At 40.8% G+C, this 17163-nt stretch overlaps 1 protein-coding gene across 5 annotated transcripts in view; it reads left to right on the plus strand.

Annotated features, from left to right (window-relative positions):
• PRKAA1 (protein kinase AMP-activated catalytic subunit alpha 1) overlaps window positions 1-17163 on the plus strand; it is a 37417-nt gene that overhangs the window by 3881 nt on the left and 16373 nt on the right. For 4 of the 5 annotated variants that reach the window (XM_026666443.2, XM_087958501.1, XM_087958499.1 and 1 more), the window contains exons 2-3: window positions 12364-12505; window positions 13922-14015. In XM_026666443.2, the coding sequence (XP_026522228.1) occupies window positions 12364-12505; window positions 13922-14015 (236 nt within the window). Of the gene's footprint in view, window positions 1-12363; window positions 12506-13035; window positions 13157-13921; window positions 14016-17163 lie in introns of those variants that run through there. The other variant, XM_087958500.1, reaches the window with a different exon arrangement.

The following is a 17163-nucleotide window of genomic DNA, read 5'->3' on the forward strand; positions in this document are numbered from 1 at the left end:
TTGTGGTACTATTAATAAGACAGTTAATTGGCAGACCTGCTCAAAAGCAAGATAAGAACAGCATCTGCAATATAGCTATCTAATATATATTTTTTAAAAGTACAATATGCTACCGGATTAACCAAAATCTCAGTTGAGAAATTGACTTTGTTCCAGCAGTTGCTGTCTGGGCAGTGTTCAGAAATATTGTAGGCATATGTTGTTATTCTTAACTGCTGTTGTAGACAGGATTTTTGAATTGGATGAATCACTAGATGCAAGATCAAAGTGCCAGCTTCTAATGTTTTTCCAGTATCTATGACTAATGCTAACAAAGGCGAATTGGCATAAAGGGGAAAAATGATAACTAAGTCAGGACAAGTTCTCCATAGCTTCATATGTAGGAGTCACTGTGTGCAACGTCTTTAAATCGGTATAAAACATTTATACTTTGTCTCTTTCAACAGCACGCTGGAACACTTTGATTTTAGGATTTAGCAGCTTTGAAGTTCGAATGATAGTATAGGAATTTGGACAAAAGACATTTGATTATATCCCCTCTCCCTCCCTCCCTCCCCCCCCTCTACACACACACACACACACACACACACACACACACATACACATACTTTTCAGGGTATTACAACTAAATTGCCATTGAATGAAGTATATTTTGTAATATAAGCTCCTTCCCACAGTGCTTGTCATGAAAATAGTTTGAGTTGCCTTTATATTTCACGTTGAATCCTGATTTCGTTAAAGATAGTTTCGTAAATATTTAAATGCTTTGGAAATAGTCCTAAATCTTAAGAAACATAGGGCAAGCATGTACCTGACAGATTTTGGTGTATAACACCATGCCTCAATATTGTGTTGAATTGACTTATTTCTGTTTATAAGCAAGTGGAATCTTGCCCTCATTTCAGCTTGTGGTTCAGCATTTCTGAAAACATAAATGACACCCTCCCTCCTTATTTCCAGGTGAACTACCTCAATCAGAAATTGTTAACTTGAAGCCTCTGGATAATCCAGGACTTGAAGGGAATTCACTTGTCCCATCTTAATCCTGGTATAATCCAGCTATGGTGAACATCCCATTCCCTCCCCCAATTTCACCTGTAATAAAAAAAGAATCAATATACAAGGGAATTCACAGCTATTATGTCTATTGAAATAAATCTTTTCTTCCATGAACTTATTGACAAGTTCATATGGGAGTGTATGTGCTATAATCTTGAAAAAATTCCAAGATTCTTCATACCTGTAAATTGGATTGCTTGACTCCTCGATGGAAAGCTATTTATTTCTGTCTTCTATCTGGTGTGGCAATAATTTGCTGGGGAGTGGATTATGTGACCAGTGTATTCTGAGATGTTCACATGTAGCATAGTACAGTACAGTGTTTTTCAAGCTTGGCAAATTTAGGATGTGTGGACTTTAATTCCTAGAATTTCCCAACCACGCTGAGGAAGTTAAAGTCTACACATCATAAAGCCAAATTTGAAATACACTGATTGTATAATGTATATTTCCATGCGAGTAAGTCCCATTATAGTTATGCATGGAAACAGGAGCCTACTATTCTTAGAGATGTGTTTTGTTTTTTTCTGTCCTAAAAGATTTGAAATTATGAAATAAGCTTAGAAATTACTGGAATGGAAAATTTAATTATTTGTATTGCCTTTATTTGTCGCTAAAAATTTTATTTTGTGTTCCAACTGGCAAGGAAATTTACATAAGGAAAAAGCAAGGCATGTTTGTTTCATGCAGTTACTTTGGAAAATGTTGTGTTGCACTATCTATAGTAAGTTTGAGAGAAATGATAATTACTTTTTATACTGTCCAGTCTATGGCAATTATGCTGTGTCTTTGCTGCTGCTAGATTTATAGTGTCACAGGACCTTTTTTACATTGATCGAGACTCAATAGAGAAACAAAAACACTGGACCTCGGACAGATTTTTTTTTTATATCTCCCTATAAGGGTTGGGGAGATGCTTTATTTTGTAAAAAGAAACATAAAAATTATATGTGAATGTTTCCTATATTGTTTTCAATTGCTATATCTATATTGTATTATTACTATGCTTATTATAGTAATCTAGGGGTTTTCCTGGACTCACGACTCCTGCTCAAAGAGCAGGTGGTGATCGTGGCCAGGAGGGCCTTTGCGCAACTGCAGATTGTGTGCCAGTTGTGCCCTTTCCTGGACCAACAATCCCTACTCACAGTCACTCATGCCCTAGTAGTCACTTCCTGTCTTGACTATTGCAACAGGCTCAACATGGGGCTGCTCTTGAAGAGCATCGGGAAGCTCCAGTTGGTGCAAAATGCAGCGGCCCACATGGTTTTGTGTAGGCCCCGGTGTGCACATGTATCATTTCTCCTGCGGGAGCTGCATTGGTTGCCGATTTGCTTCCGGATGCAATTCTCAAGGTGCTGGTTGTCACCTTTAAAGCTCTTCATGGCTTGGGACTAGGTTATCTGAGGGACTGTCTCTTGCTGGTCACATCTACCCGACCCATCAGAGCTGGGAGGCAGGGAATGCTGTGGGTCCCATCCCCTAGGGATATACACCTGGTGGGACCCAGAAGAAGGGCCTCCTCCGTGGTGGCCCCCACTCTAACACTCTTTTGGAAGTCTCTAAAGACCTGGTTCTGCCAGCGCGCATGGGGAACCCAGAGCAGGATGAAGCCCATTAAATAGCTCGTGTGATCTGCTGTCACTGGGGCAGGGTGTGTGTGTGTGATTTTATTATATTAATTTATTTGACTCTTTTTAATTTGTTTTATTGTTTTAAATGAGGTTTTATGTTTTGAGTTGCCATGTGTGAATAGGCGGCAATATAACTTCAATAAATAAATAAATAAATAAACAAACAAATAAATAAACACTATTACTATTCAATTACTATTATTTTATTACTCTATTATAATTACCTATATGTTATCCTCTATACTATTACTAGCGTGCATCGTTTCTTAAGCCTGCTGTGCCTTAAATCCCCTGTCTCAGATTTTTTTTCTTTTTCTGTTGATGAAAGCATAGAGCTCTTTAACCTTTTGTTTTCATTATTTTTCCTCTCTTTTGGACCAATTATTCCTGAAGGAAAAACACCACTTTTCACTTGGCTGATGTACTCTGTTTGCTACTGCAGAGCTCCAAAATGCATGTCTCCTCCCATCTTCCCATACACCTATGTCAAGGTTGCAGCTTTATTGGCACCTCTGCCATGCTGGCCCTGGAGAGAAGGCTCAAATGGGAAGTCAAAAAGGCAGCACAGGGGCCTATAATTTTGCCAAGCAGCCTCTCTTCCACATACAAGGAGCTCTTACGGCGCATTCTGCGGATTTCTGCTTAAGGAATTACATTAAGTGGACTAAACATCTTTTGAAAGACAATAATAATCTTAATTGAAGGAATGTGGCTTGATGCTCTCTACGTTTTGCTGGGCAACAGTTTCTGGGGAATTCTAACCAACATGGCCAAAGATACAAGATGTGGAAAGTTCAGCAAAATGTGGAAAGTCCACATATTCTTCATAAAACTTCTAATTAACTAATCTGATAGATTGATTACCAGAGCTCCTTTGGTGTCTTTTTTATAGGTGGGACTCTATATTTTCTGTTCATAAGAGTGCAAGATCTATTTTTAGCAAGACCCTTGACTGGAATTTGTGTCTTGTGTATCTTAACTTGGATTCCACCTAGACTTCATTGTAAAAAACAATATTTGTGCTCTAACATTGCTGTTTTCTCTTTTGTCTCTTCTGCAGAGCTTTTAAACGTTCGTTGAAACGTTCCTTTGTAACGCAGGACATATGCCAGGCTAAACATATTCTCAGCTTTGTTGTTGTGTTTTATGGGGCGTGACAAGTTAAGAATAATGGGAACCCAGTGGAATAATATTGTATAACATTCCTTCCTTATTTAAAATTAATTACTATGTGCCAGAGACAGGCAGTGGTCATTCTGTCTGCAAAATCTAAAATCTGTTTGGGCTCAGCACATCTTAATGGAGATTGATCTTGTTCGGAACCACTTCATTTGTACTTTTAATGTTTGGCCATTTGTAAACATGGCTTATAAAATTCATGCTTATAAACAAATGGTCAGCTGTGATAAGAGATATACCTTGCAGAGAGGAAACTTGAGGAACGTAAAGGTAGCTCCTTTTTAAAATTTATCATTTTATTCCTAATGATCATTGGATGAACTTGAGATCAAGGCAAGCTACCTAAACTAAAAAAAAGGATTTGGATTATTTATTATTATTTAAAGTGTACACATGCTACTCAGGTGGCTCTAGAGGGAGAATTATTACTAAATATTGATGAACATTATTAGTGAAATAGAATGATCTATTAACTATGGAGAAGTAGCATTTTCTGATCTCATTCATTGGGTCAAGATGATCCTTCAAAAGCAGCATAGGGAGTCCTTGATGTTCAACCACTCCTGGGATTAGAATTTCCAATGTTCAGCATTGCAGTCATTAAGTGCATGATTTTATGACTTTTTTCGCCATGGTGGTTAAGCAAATCACTGCTGTTTGAATAGAGTAGAGTAGAGTAGAATAGAGTAGAGTAGAGTAGAGTAGAATAGAATAGAATAGAATAGAATAGAATAGAATAGAATAGAATAGAATAGAATAGAATAGAATAGAATAGAATAGCAGAGTTGGAAGGGACCTTGGAGGTCTTCTAATCCAACCTCCTGTTCAGGCAGGAAACCCTATACCAGTGGTGGCTAACTTTTTTGGACTCCAAAAATCCCCCCGGCTGCCCCCTTACCTGCACTGCACCTCACAGCTGATTTTTGGCCAGTTTGTGGCCTTTTCGGCCTTCCAAAGGCTTGAGGAAGGTTTCTGCAGGCTTTGCTAGCCCTATTTCGTCACTTCTGATATTTTCGGAAAAACAGGAAGTGATGAAACGGGGCTAGTTTTTGGCCTGCAAAGCCTGCAGAAGCCTTCCTCAAGCTTCTGGAAGGCCGAAAAAGGCCTCAAACCCGCCCAAAATCAGCTGTGAGGCGCGTGCATGCACACTGAGGTAAATTTGCCTGCAGCTCGTGTGTTGGCACAAATAGCTCTGCGCGCCACCTGTGGCATGCGTGCCATAGGTTCGCCATCATGGCCCTATACCATTTCAGACAGATGGTTGTCCAATCTCTTCTTAAAAACTTAAAGTGTTGGAGCATTTACAACTTCTGGAGGCAAGTCGTTCCACTGATTAATGGTTCTGTCAGGAAATTTCTCCTTAGTTCTAAGTTGGTTCTCTCCTTCATTAGTTTCCACCCATTGGTTCTTGTCCTGTCCTCAGGTGCTTTGGAGAATAGCTTGACTCTCTCTTCTTTGTGGCAACCACTGTGATATTTGAACACTGCTATCATATGTCTCCCCTAGTCCTTCTTTTCATTAAGCTAGACGTACCCAATTCCAGCAACCATTCTTTATATGTTTTAGCCTCCAGTTCCCTAATCATCTTTGTTGCTCTTCTCTGCATGCATCATGCACTCATTAAGCAAATCCAGCTTCTCCCATTGACTTTTCATGTTGGGAGTTGACTGGGAAAGTTGCAAATGGTGATCAAATGATGCGGGACGCCACAACCATTATATACATACTGGTATGTGCATTAACTTAAATGGGACTCCAGAAGATGGGAGAGGACAGGAAGGCCTGGAAAAACGTTGTCCAGGGGTCGTGATAGGTCGGACACGACTTTGCAACTAACAACAATGTGCATTATATAACATGCTGGTGTCCAGGCACCTGAAGTTTGATTATCACTCATGTGAATACCAGTCATAAGTCATTTTTTTTCCATACAAATGGAACTTAATTCACTGAATGAATGGTTGCAAATCTGTGGGGGAGGCTGGGGAAGGGCAAAGTCCAGCTGGGCAGAGATAGAACAAGGGAGAGGGAGTTCAGAGGAAAACCAGGCCCACCCCCTCTTCATCCTAGGGCATACAGGGAGAGGAGATGCAGATGGAGAGGAGAGCAATGTGCGTTGTGTGGCTTACGGGGGAGGAAAGGGCCCTGATTCCCTTCATTAGCCACAGCTGGGAAGACAGTTGATAAGAAAGGCAGGTTGCATGTGGCAGGCTGCTGGGAGCAAATATGACTTTATCCTATATTGTCGTGGCTTATCTGTGTTCCCGGCATCTTCCCAACCATGTGAGTTTTGCTGTGCCTTCAAGTCTGAAATTCTTGCTCTTGGCCTCCCAAACTAATTACTACAGTTTGGCTTTCAGTTACAGTTTGTGTTGCTCATATTTTGGACTTAATTTTCTGCAGTCAATGGCTGTTCCTGGGAGAGTTTTTCTGCAGCCAGAAGGTAACCTGGACATTGGGGGCAAAGTTGGAGATAATAAAGGAACTCTTATTGATTATCTGACTGTTGCCTTTGTGCTCTGCCCCAGGTCATTACAAGACATCTTGTTCTCCCCCCGCCCCCCAATTGGCAAAAATAGACAATTCAGGCTCTGCCCAATTCATTGTCAGATACATTTCTATCATCCCTTTGTCCATTGTGGGTTTACACTTTCCAAAATGTTAACGTGTACAAAGGTTAGAGTGAATAAGAGTTTGTTTCTTGCCTTGTTTTGTTCTGAAAGTCTTGATGAGTCAAGGACTTTTGCCTCTATTCTGACTTTCCCACACAACTGTTGTAGGATACTTGAACTGTGTTTTTAGAGCTTCTTGATTCAGATGCTGAGATGGAGAAATTGAACAAAATGTCAGTGTGTTTTGAGTCACCCCTTTTGGAAGTGCCCGATTACCAGCCAGTTTTTTTAAAATTATTGTTATTAAAGTCTGCTGATAGACTTGAATGGTTCTTCTTGTTGTTGTTTTTGCAATCTTTGAAAAATGGTGCAATAAAGCTTAATGACTTTGTCTTTGAAAAACTGAGACAATTGCCAATGGCAAAAAGAGGAGGATTTCATTGCAAGTGACCCAAAGCAACCTGAATAGAGAAAGGTATTTTATTTTCTTTCTTTATTAGGAAAGAAAAATACTTACTTGAAATTCATTACTGTATGTCCATTGTAAAGTTCCTTATACTTTAAGTTGCAGCTTTAATCATAGGTCACCAAGACCTATCTATTCATTATTGCTGTGTATCATGCCCCATTCTACTATTTGCTTCTTTGGTATTATTTTAAAATGGAAATAATTTGCACTGCTGGTTATAGAACACGCAGTTCTCAACTCTGTCTTTGCAGGCCCTAGAATCCTACCTGATCATGCTGCTTGAAAAATGTGGAAATTTGGCAATCTGTTATTTTTCTCAAAATAAAATAAAAAAAATGCACCACCCACAAAGAAAATAGGCATAAGAGGGAAAGAAAAACAGATGGAAATTTCAGCTCTATCTTGTCTGGTGATATGGTCTTGTCCCTGATCATATGCCCTACAAGCCTTGGAGGCTGAAAATAATATTATACTTGTTTTAATTAAGGCAGAAGAACTTATTGTATTTTCTGGAATTTTAGGGAGTCTGTTCCCTTTTCACAGGGAATTATTTGGGAAAGGAGCTTTCCTTTGAAGGAGAACTTAAAATGGTCTTTAGGTATAACCTCTATCTAATGTCATTCACATCTCTGATATCAGATATAAAAACAACTTGGTCTGGTCAATAATAAGAATAAGGTAAGACTGTAAAAATTGAGCTTTTGTTTGTTTTTTTGGAGGAATATAGCAAGGAGGCTTCATTTCTCCTTGAGGTATCTTTGTCTTAACACAGGGGTCTTCAATCAACTCCCAGAATTCCCCATGTTGACTGGGGAATTCTGGGAGTTGAAGTCCACAAGTCTTAAAGTTGCCAAGTTTGGAGATCCCTATCCTAACAGGTATATCTGTCTCCAAGTTGAAATATATAGCCTTAGACTAAATTTGCCGGCTTGCAATTTTCTTTGTTTTGGCAAGTTTTCCATTGTTTTGGCAGATCTCCCATTTTCATAGACAACTCCATTTTTATTTTTAGGAGTTCCTGAGACATACTGCTCAAGGGAAGTGACATCTATTTGTGCATTACTGTACTTGTAGGAGACTGGATTCTTTTTTTTTGTTTTTAAAAGTCAATGAGCTGCAGTTTCAAGTTCTGGAGAACTGAGCAGTTCAAAGATATATTCGGTGAATATATTTTATTCCTCTTTCCGTGCCATGTCACACCTGTTTATAAAAATAGTAATTCCGAATATCTGTATGCAGTCTGAGGAATATCGTAAGTCATGTGGGCACGTGAGATTCTTTACTTCCATATTGCTTATTTTAGTGGTAGATATAGTACATTGTTAACAAAGCGTATACCAGAGGTGGCATTCAGCAGGTTCTGACCAATTCTGGAGAACTGGTAGCGGAAATTTTGAGTAGTTTGGAGAACCGGCAAATACCACCTCTGACTGGCACCACCCCCATCTATTCTCTTCCTCCCGAGTTTCAGCTGATCGGCTGGGTCTTCTTTTGTTGCCCTGCACAGGAGAACGGAGCTGGGATGCAGGTTAGTAGGATGGGGAGAGAATGGGGATTTTGCAGTATCCTTCCCCTGCTATGCTCACCAAGCTACACCCACCAAGCCGCACCATGTCCACCAAGCCACATCTACCGAACCAGTAGTAAAAAAAATTGTACCCCACCACTGGCGTACACAAATCAAATATGGAAGTTTTATTACATGCATAGATACTATGAATATATACAAGTAGTCTTTGACTTATGATCACAATTGAGACCAAAATTTCTGTTGTTAAGCGAGACAATTGTTAAGGTGGGTTTTGCCCCATTGTACGAACATTTCTTGGCACACTTGTTAACTCAATCACTGCAGTTGTTAAGTCAGTAACACGGTTGTAAAGTGAATCTGGCTTCCCCATTGACTTTGCTTGCCAGAAGATGATCAGATGACCCCAGGATACCCCAACCATCATAAAGATATGCCAGTTGCCACATATCCAAGCTTTGATCATGTGACCATGGGGATGCTGCAATGGCCATCAGTGTGAAAAATGCTCATAAGTCACTTTTTTCTTGATACGTCAATGTAACGCGATCAAGTTTGACACCCGTGGAATAGACCGGTGGTCACCAACCGGTGGGCGCCACTGGTTGTCCGTGAGAAAATTTTGGTGGGCCGCAGAGAATTGTCCGCCCCAAAGCAATTAATCCAGGCTGTGCGGGAACATAAGGCTGCCCGCCCACATGGCCCGCCCACCTGCTGGCTCCCTTCGGCCGAGCGTAAACCTGCAAAAAACAGCACAGCCCTCGCCAGCCTGGATGAGGTGATGGGGCTGTTGCAGCGAGAGGGGGCTGGCGGCACATTTACGATTTTGTTATAATTAAATAAGCATGCATGTATGTATGTATGCATGTATGCATGTATATGTAATATATTTAATTTATATTTAATATAAAAATATTTTTTTATATTAAATATATTATCTTTTTTTTTAAAATTGTATTAGTGGTTCTTGGGATTTAAAAGTATGAGTTTGGTGGTCCCTGAGGTCCAAAAGGTTGGCGACCCCTAGAATAGACTATCAAGAGTAAAGGGCAGAGAGAAATAGAAAAAATTAACTCATCTTTTCCATAAAAGAAAATAGAGTCCTTAAGCTAATCAGATAGGTGAGGGGCTTCCCCATCCCCCCCAAAAAACAAAACAAAACTCAGACCTCCTAAGATGGTTGGTTGGACACAGTGAGGTGAATAATGATTAAAGGAAGGTCTATCTGTTACATTTTCCCCACTATTCTGCCTCCTAACACAATTGATGGAGCAAATGATGATAATCTGATACTTTGGATTTTGAGGACAGAACTCTCAATTAATGAATCCAGTGCTGCTGTCTCTCCTCTTCTAGTAAAGTATTTCAGCGGACTAACATTGCCAGAAGGTAGTTTTTTTTCTTCTTAAAATAATTACTTGCAAAACAGTCTCAGAACACAAAACAGGCCAACAGAATTGGGATCATCAGAATCTTGGGAATGCCAGCTGGGGAGTGTTCCATAGGGAACATGCAGCAACAGAGAAGACATATTTTGCTGATAATACAAAGGTTGGCAGTTCGGTGGTTCGAATCCCTAGCACCACGAAACACAGTGAGCTCCCGCTACTTCTGCTAACCTAGCAGTTTGAAAGCAATGGAAAAATGAAAGTAGAAAAATAGGGATCACTTTGGTGGGAAATTTCCTAGAGCCGGAAACGACTAGCACGTATGTGCAAGGGGAACCTTTACCTTTACCTTACTGCTAATACTGTTTCACAGAAGGGACTTGGAACATACCCACATGTAACCCCACAAGTAACCAAGATGTGTGCCACCAGCTTCACAGGTAACAAAGCTTTAAAGTTGGTGGCACACACGTTGGTTAAATTCTGGGTTCTGAATTGAACCCAGAAACCTGCTGGGAGCCAATGAAACTATGTATGAGTGGCATTACGTGGAAGTACCAAGGTGTACAATCTGTGAATTCTTGAGCATCTACATCTTCCAGTGGTTTTTAAGGGCTGTCCTGTGCAGAGCAGGACACAGGAATCCAATGGAGAAGTGTCCAAGGCATGACTTATCACAAGTAGAGCCTGGTAATCCAGGATTAAGCACATAAGATGGATTTGTGTAAAAGCCTTTTTGTCTGTGGCTCCTGTCTATTTCTCAAGGAGCTGTGAGTCTAGAAAGATTTCCAAATTACATACCAACTCTGTCTGGGTGAGTGTTAACTTCATCCGTGTTTAGTGAAAAGAGTTATAGATCTGGGGAACCTTAAATCACAGTCCATCAGTCCTGTTAGGGCTGAGTCAAAGCCTGCTATTCCCATTCAGACACTCACAACCACAATACACAATCTTTGGCCCATCACTTGGATAGTTCAGAACAGAGACACATATTTGATTGTTATCAAGATACTTAGCCCTTTGCAATAAATTACCTCACCCAGCAGTTTCATATAGATGTTAAATTGTTATTTGAAGACTTGTGGGAACCCTGAGGCTCCTGCAAAATAAAGGCCCTGGGAAAGTCCCCACCCCACCCCAGAATCAGCCTTACAGAGGAAAGAGAACCATTGTAAAAATGTGGCCCTTATTCCAACCCTCCAGATGGATACCATGAACCCTGAAAATCTACTTTTCCGTTCAGATGGATGCTGTGACCAAGGAGGGGCTAGTACACTAACGCCATTCCAAATCCACTGTAGGTTATCTACAGGCACAAGAAAAGTGGTGGGTTTTAAAGTGGTGTACCACTGATTCGGTGGGCATGGCTTGGTGGATGCACTTTGCATGCGTGCACACACTTTGCACACATGCGCCAAACACTTGTTTGGCGCATGCGCAGAGGCTTTCCCATTCAGCGCCTGCAGTCCCGCACTCTCCCTGTGTCTTCCACAGCTGACACGCGGCAATCTGCTGTGCTGCGCAAAGCCATTGCACTTCAAAAGCAGGAAATAAAGGTCAGTTTTTGGAGCCCAGGACAGTCCCAACAGCAGATCAAAAGGCAACGAATGAATAAAACATATCATACTTGAAAGTTCCTGTTACTGTTAATCGACGTTAATAAAAGTCATTTGAGACCTTCGGTGGTATTGATTGGAAATCATTCTTGCAAGTCTGACTCTGCTCCGTTCTTTTCCTTGTGCCCCTCCACTCCCCCAAATGAAATGTGAATTAGGGAGATGCCTGCCCTATTCACTTGCACATACTTTCTTCTTGTTCTGCACTTAAGCCACACAGTATTTCTTTCCCTTGTCGCTTTGGTAACGGACATGGTATATCTCTATCAAGGTCATCTTTTAAAACTCATTTACACATTCAGCCTAGCAAGAACTAATGTCTCTCTCCTAGCAGCCGTTTTTAAAGACTGCTTACAAGTTCAGATGTGCAACATACACAGTTCTGGGGACAGAAGTTTTCATTTTTTTCCCCCTCCAGACTATGGTCATTAAAAGAATGGTCCTGCAGATTTCCAGAACGGGATTTGGTTTGTGGATGTGAAATATTCTACCCCTAAAATGATATATTTTGCACACCCTTGCTCACAATATTCTCTCAGAATCCTACATCTGGTCACTTACTCTGCCAAATAACAATCTCTGGATAAAGATGAATTCTCTCTTGATGACTATACAAGTGTGCCCATGTTGTTTTCTTGACAAAATAGTATCTGGGAAAAACTTTGAGCCGTGTGTCATAAAATGTTACAAAATCATAACGTAGATTCTTTGAGCTTATTGTCCCAATCCAACCATGGAGATTTATAAATTATAGTTTCTGCCCTTGTGTGTTGTGTGAATTCAGCCAATTTTTTTTTTCTTATTCACTGACCCCTGGCTCAGCAAACAATGACTTTATGCAGTGTGCATTTGTTAATATTTGTTTATCTTTCTTGCAGTTGGCAAGCATGAACTGACAGGGCACAAAGTTGCAGTGAAGATCTTGAATAGACAGAAAATTCGGAGTCTTGACGTTGTGGGGAAAATCCGTAGAGAGATTCAGAATCTGAAACTTTTTCGGCATCCACACATAATTAAACTGTAAGTTTCTTTCAGAATAAGCTTTTTTATTTGAGGTGTTTCTTGAGAAACTGAGTGTTCTTGTTCAATAGATAAAACAAATATAGCCTGTTTTTCAGGTACAGTCCTGTTTGCTTACTGTGGGCACACTAATGGTAGACCACCATTTATAATTTGGATAGAGTTGGAAAACTTATGACTTCAGTGTCAAATTATTGGTAGCCAGCCCAGTAATGAAAATGAACAGTGATTCCTCAGTGCCTGAGAAGCGATGTATTTGGTGGCAACAAGGAAGGCATGAAATATTTTTACCTAATAAGAGGTAGGGTTCCTTTTGCTAAAAAGTGGGATGACAAACTGCCCCTCCTTTCAGTAGAGACTTAATGGTATGTAATAATTGCCTCAGGAGCCTCAAGCCAGTGTTGCTGTCTGTGTTGCCTGATGAGAAAATGCAGTGATTATTATCTGAGTAAAGGAAAGGTTATCCTTCATGGTTACAGATCAAAGGTCTTTAGCAATGCAGCGGTTGAGTTATTGCAGAAGCTTCTCCTAATCATTTTGTTTTTCTCACCCATTATGGCTTGCTGGGATGTGCTCCTTAGAATAGCAGTTGAACAATTGAAGGGTAGCTAGTAGTGGACAGCAGACATGTATCTACTATCAGTGGAGAAGGTAAGGAAGAAGAGAATCAGATTTTGGGATGGATCACCTAATAGCTATCTGTATTTTTTAATTTCTTTGTATCCCAATTTTATTATTTTTACGAATAACTCAAGGCGATGAACCACACCAATCTCCTCCAATTTGCTCTACAACAACAACCCTGTGAGGTGGGTTGCACTGAAAGAGAGTGACTAGTCCAAAGTTACCCAGCTGGCTTTCATGGCTAAGGCGGGGCTTGAATTCATGGTCTTCCACATGTTATAGTGTGCTGGTTATCCTAATAGTATAGCTGTAGAATGACCTTAAGTAGGCTTGATTCTCCTTTTCTTGTGAAATTGGGTTTTTAAATATGGCCAACTGATCAAATTCCATGTCAAGCATGAATCTTCTTGTTATCAGCTTTATGTTAAAATTTAATAATAGGGAGAGGAATGTTTGAGTCAAATGGGAATCCTTTTCTAAGATGTTTTTACTGAATTGCTTTAATTCCTGTTAAAGGTTAGGCTGCTGTGGCAATTGCTGTGAAATATTACCATGTGTGATATGTCCATTAATTAATAGGAGCCACGAAGGAATTAAAAAAACCCCACTTTTTCTTTTGCACGATGCTTTTGGTAGTGCTGATACAAAGGGAATAATCCTGTTTTAACTCAAGTCTTGCTTCCAGCTGAGCATGTGTGTGATTGGGCTACTCATCTATGTGTACTTTTTCATGACCTGTTTAATTTTATATCCTGAATATATATTAGCAAATTAATTAAATACTTCTCTCAGATACCAGGTTATCAGCACACCGTCTGACATTTTTATGGTGATGGAATACGTTTCAGGAGGAGAACTGTTTGATTATATCTGCAAAAATGGAAAGGTGAGAAAGTCCAATTTCTCCAAAAGTGTCAGCTTTTCATTTTGAAGCCTTGCATTGTTCTCTTACACAGAGTTAGTTCAATTAAGCCCCAGGGTCTTTGTAAAAAATTGTGCTCAGGATACATCTACCTGTTCATGTGGGTGTTGGTTTTTTCTGTCTATAATACGAATAAAATCCCAATTGGACAGTTTGTAAGAGCGAACAAATAAATGCTTCCTTGCTTGCAGAACACTTAGGCAATAAACTGCCACACTCTTCTGAATTTGCCATAAATTAGCAAGTACTGTTTCTTATTATTTTGAATCTGGACACACACAAAAGCTGAGCTGAAACTTTAGAATGTCTCTAGATGGTCATTTCTTAAAATTATCCCTCTGAAACCAGCTCCGACTTGGCATGCATGGCACAGCCACACCAGCTTCGCGTACTTGGTTTTACTTTCTCCAAATTTGTATCAAAAGTTGCCACTGCTAATTTAAAGGAAAGCACACATGCACACATACATCTATATATAGGTAATCCCTGAGATACAGTCGGTCATTTAGTGACTCTTCAGAGTTCACAGTGGCACTGAACAAGGGGGGGACGGACTTACAACTGGTCCTTGATGCCATTACCGCATCCCTACAGTCATTTGATTATGATTTGGGTACTTGGCAATTGGCTTGCAATCAATATGATTGCAGTATCCTGTAATCATGCAAGTTTCTGACCTTTCCTCCCAGCTTTGGGAAGCCAGCAGGAGGTAACAGGTTGTTCTGGCTTCTATTACTTTTTCTTCAGAGAAGCCATTGGGTTAACATTGGGATCCTGTACTCCATAGTGTAGGGGTGTCACGCCCTGACCATGTACACCCCCAGTTTAGCAAAGGGGGAAAAAGTTGTGATATGTCACGTGACAACAAGTTTGACACCCCTGCCATGATGCCTGCCCACTTGCATTCTATAGCACCTGTCTGCACTCCATAGTGCTTGTCCATAGCACCTACTCACCCATGCTACGTAGCACCTCACCACACCCTGTAGTGCCCTGCCAACAGCATCTGCCTGCCAATGCATACTCCCTAGCACCTACCCATAGCTCTTCTTTGCTAGCCTGCTTGTCTGAGATGCAGTTTCCGCGTCTCTTCCCACATAGCTGTTAGGTGACGGCTTTGCTTAATGATCTGCCTGGTCCTCGCTTAACGACAGTAACAGGGACTGCTAGGATTGCTATTGCTAAGTGATGTGGTCCCTAGCAGCAAGTTGGGTGGCAAACAAATTTTAATAAATAAAATGAATAATAATAAATAAAATGAAGTTAAATAAAATGGGATGATGTATATCAGGGGTGTCAATCACAAGGACCACAGGTTGGATCCGGCCTGCAATGTGGTCGGATCTGGCCACTGGGGCTATCCTGGAAAATGTAAGGGGATGTCCTGTGTCGTTTCGGCCTGATCTCCCCAATGCAAAGATGAAACATCGGTCCAGCCTGGCTTCAGCCCAGTCTACCCAGTGCGAAGAGGAAACATGCCAGCAGTTTGGGGAGTGGCATCAAGCTGGCACACCCACCCAGTTGGCCATGCCCGGTGAGTGGAGTCAAGATGGCCACACCCACCCAATCGGCCATGCCCGCCCCGCCTTCTGAAGTCAACTATAGCACTGATGTAGCCCTCAATGAAATTGTGTTTGACACTCTTGATATATGTGATTAGACTACACATGCAGATGGACACACACACACACACACACACATCAATGGATCTTCCAGGTCTAGATCTTAATGTCTGGAACTTGTTCCGATCAGTAGTTCTGATCATTAACCATTTACATCTCAGCAGTAACCAGGGGTGGGATGCAAATATTATTACTACCGGTTCTGTGGGCGTGGCCATGTGACTGGGTGGGCATGGCTTTTTTTCTAGCAAACACCCCCCCCACTCCTTTATTTGGCCTCCTGGGCCTCAGGAAAGCCTCCTGGGGGGGCGTTTTTGCTCCCAGGAGGCTTCCCTGAGGCCCAAGAGGCTAAAAACTGAGCATGGGCCTCAGGGAAGCCTCCTGGGCGAAGCAGTAAGACAGTGAGGGGGATCCCGGAACAGCTGATCATCGGAACAGCTGATCGTCGAGAGGAAAAAAAAGAAAGAGCTTAAGGAGTGAGCTTAAGGGGGAGAATACAGTCAGCGATGTCAGGAATGCGTGCAATATCATACATGCGCAATAAGGACTGACTGGATGGGGAGGGGTGGGCGGAGAGGGGAAGGGCCAGCCAGAGGCACGATTTGCAGGGCCTCCGAACTGCACAGAATTGTAACAACCGGTTCTATAGAACCGTTCCAAACCGGTAGAATACCACCCCTGGCAGTAACCCATGTAACATTCGTTGTTCAATTTCCTTAAATTCTCTTAGAAGCGGGTATAAAAGTAGATGTTTTATTCCTAGTGCTGATTAGTCATTTAGTTAGGCTGCATCTTTTTGCTTTTCTTCAAATTAAGAATAATGTAGAAATGGGTGGATAGTGATATCCTAGTAAGAAACTGAATTGTGAAACATTAAGTTTAGATTGCAGTCCAGCTTGTACTCTCAAGATTTTAGAAAGATCTCCCAGCTTTCCAGTAAAATACAGGTAGTCCTTGATTTGCAATCGCAATTGAATCCCGAATGTATGTTGCTAAGGAAGACATTTAAGTGAATTGTGCCCTGTTTTACAACATTTCTTTCCGCAGTTGTTAAGTGAACCACTGCAGTCGTTAAATTAGTAGCACAGTTGTTAAGGGATGATTAGTTATGTTTAGAAAAATTAGGAAAAAAACTTTATGGGATTTGGGGGTGGAGGTGGGGCAAATTCTGACATGGTGACATTCCAGAATGGAAAAAGAATGGCTGAATGTCTTCACTATTATTAAGAGAATGATTAATGTTGAACACTCTGGTTTCTCTTCAGATCGTATAAATCTTTCGCCTTTTTAATGTTGATTTTTAAACCAGTTTACATACCCCTTTTTCAATGAAGTGAGTGTCACCATGTTTTCTTGATTGTGATTTATTAATCCCACCACCCTCCAGTTCTGCATACTTTGTTGATGGAGTATCCGTTTTTAATTCAGATGATCATAGATAGAGTAAAAGTAAAACAAAAGAAAAATATCAAAACTCTGGCCACAACTAT

Source organism: Notechis scutatus, chromosome 2 (genome assembly GCF_049901735.1).
Source record: "Notechis scutatus isolate UNSWTSFEM ecotype Mainland chromosome 2, rNotScu1.2, whole genome shotgun sequence".
NCBI lineage: Eukaryota > Metazoa > Chordata > Lepidosauria > Squamata > Elapidae > Notechis > Notechis scutatus.